This window comes from Myotis lucifugus, unplaced genomic scaffold (assembly GCF_000147115.1).
Source record: "Myotis lucifugus unplaced genomic scaffold, Myoluc2.0 scaffold_145, whole genome shotgun sequence".
NCBI lineage: Eukaryota > Metazoa > Chordata > Mammalia > Chiroptera > Vespertilionidae > Myotis > Myotis lucifugus.
The window spans coordinates 587138-589313 of record NW_005871193.1 but is presented as its reverse complement, the minus strand read 5'-3'; the positions used below and the strand labels follow the sequence as shown (position 1 = coordinate 589313).

General features: G+C 56.7%; 1 protein-coding gene across 1 annotated transcript in view; it reads right to left on the bottom strand.

Annotated features, from left to right (window-relative positions):
• NFASC (neurofascin) overlaps positions 1–2176 on the bottom strand; it is a 76096-nt gene that overhangs the window by 4467 nt on the left and 69453 nt on the right. Inside the window, exons 26-27 of the mRNA XM_023758993.1 lie at positions 1452–1596; positions 470–488 (exon numbers count right to left, since the gene is read on the bottom strand). Coding sequence (XP_023614761.1) covers positions 470–488; positions 1452–1596 — 164 coding nt within the window. The remainder of the gene's footprint in view (positions 1–469; positions 489–1451; positions 1597–2176) is intronic.

Here is a 2176-nt window from a genome sequence, read left to right as displayed (position 1 = left end):
CCCTGTCCTGTGCTGTGCTCTTCCTTCTGTGCCCGCTGACATGTCCTTGAGGGGAGATGTCTTTCCTTCTAGAATCCTTAGCACCAGCAGGTCATGAAGGAATGACTATTTGTCCTTTTTTGGGGTGTAAAGAAGGATCATCACCTCCTTTTTAGGGGAGGAAAACAGGCGTTGAGAGGGGAAGGACACGTCACATAACAAATTGGCAACTGAGTCTAGAGAGTGAAGACGCGGGCCCAGGCGTCATGGCTCCTGGTGCCCTCAGCTTTCTAAGGGGCCCCTTTCGTCTCCCCGAGGAGTTCTTCAGGGGGTCCAGTTCCATTTGGAACAGGGACAGGAACGCAGTCAGGCTGCCCACCTCCCTAGCTCTGGCTTTCTCTCTTACAGAAGAAAAACAGTCCCAGCACAGCACACAGCGTGAAACATCATTCACCGGAACAAGAATGAGGATTTCCTGCCTGCCCCTCACTTCAGGGAGAGGCACAACCCTTCAGAGTCCCAGGGGCTGCGGGTAAGGGGCAGGGGAAGAAGGAAGTGTCCGCTCTCTGAGTTTAGGTGGGTCCTGGAGGAGGATTTGGTCTCCAGGATGGAGACGAGCAGGCACTGGGAGCATGGGGCGTGTGTGGCCACCGGGGCTGTAGGGGCAAGGGTCAATTTCACTCTGCAACTGGGCAGGGTTTTCACTCTCAGGGCCACCCGTTATCCTGACTCCTGTCACCCTGCCCAATCCATCGCAGACAGGGGGCTGTCTGGCCCATTTGAAGACAATAGTTCCAGAAACAAGAACACCAGAGGTCCTTGTCCTTGACCGTGGTTAATCTGGGCTGGAGGATCTTGAGGCCCACAGAAGAGAAATGCCCCCTTGGCCTCTAGGGAAGCCCAAAGCCCTTGAAGGGCCAGGAGGGACCCTGTCAGTGCGTCCTGCCCCTCAGCCCCGGCCTGCTCCTCAGTGGGAGCTGCTGTCCTGTTAGGGTGTCTGCAATGGTGTCCTCACCACGCCGAGCCCAACGCTGCAGCCTCTCTCCTGGCTGTGCTGCCTCTGTCCAGACCCTCCTCACTACACTCTCTCTCACGGTTAGAGCATATGCCTCTCCTCCTCCTTCTTGGACACAGGTTTCTAATGAGATTCGGTCTGAGAAAAGCCAATTTACCGAGCAGATGGATGGTGAGTCAAGGGAAGGAGGGTCATTCTTAACAGGGACCAGGGTTCCTCCCATGCCCTCTCTGGAGCTGCCTGGACGGCTCCATCCGCCCAATTCAAGCAACTTAATTACCTCAAGAGCTTTCTGGCAGGTCTAAGATGCATAGAACAGGCAAGAGGATTGTTTCTTGGCTAGGGTTAGGCTCACTGAGAACAGCCCCCCCCCTTCCCCCCGGATCTGGCAGGGGACCTAGTGACACACAGGAAAGCTTGCCGGCCACTCCCCAAGTCCCCCCCAAGTCCCCTCCACTGACACATCCTACCTGGGTACTTGCCACCACGGCTCCTCTTGATGAAACAGACGATGAGCAGGATCAGCACCAGCAGGGCGATGGCGCACATGAGCCCGATGAACCAGCCCTGGGTGACGATGTCGGGCTGGTTGTTGGTGTAAGCTGCGGGGAGGCCAGAAGCAAACACGTGAAGGACCTCGCATGGGAGAAGGTGAGGAGGGAGAGGTGAGGGAAGAACTTCAGCTCTTTCACAGGGATGTGACTCCTAGAGCCTCATGCTACCAGCTAGCAGCCCTCTGGCCCACACTATGCGATACAGAGACAAAGAAAAAATAATTAAGGAGCCAAGGTCAAAAGGTTGGAAAAGAGGCCAAGGAAGGGGGTCAGGGAGCAGAATAAGCAGCAGGAGGCCGGCAGGCCCTTTAGGAAGGGAGGTTTCCCAAGGACTAGGCGTGGCACTTGTGCAAACCACATGCTGGTCACAGCCCGGCGGGGGTTGAGGGGAGGCCAGGGATAGGCCCGGACAGGCCACAGAGGTACGACTCCCATGAATGAGCCTGGGGGAGAAAACGAAGCCTGGGTACCACTCATCAGAGAACAGGGCGTGTCACGATGCAACCCCCCCTTATAGAACATAGGCCCAGAGCAGCGGGTCTGGCAGGGTGTAGTGCAGACACCCTTTGCTTTCTCACGTCTCCCAGCGATTGCGTGCTCCCTGACAGCAAAGACAGTCCTGCATCGG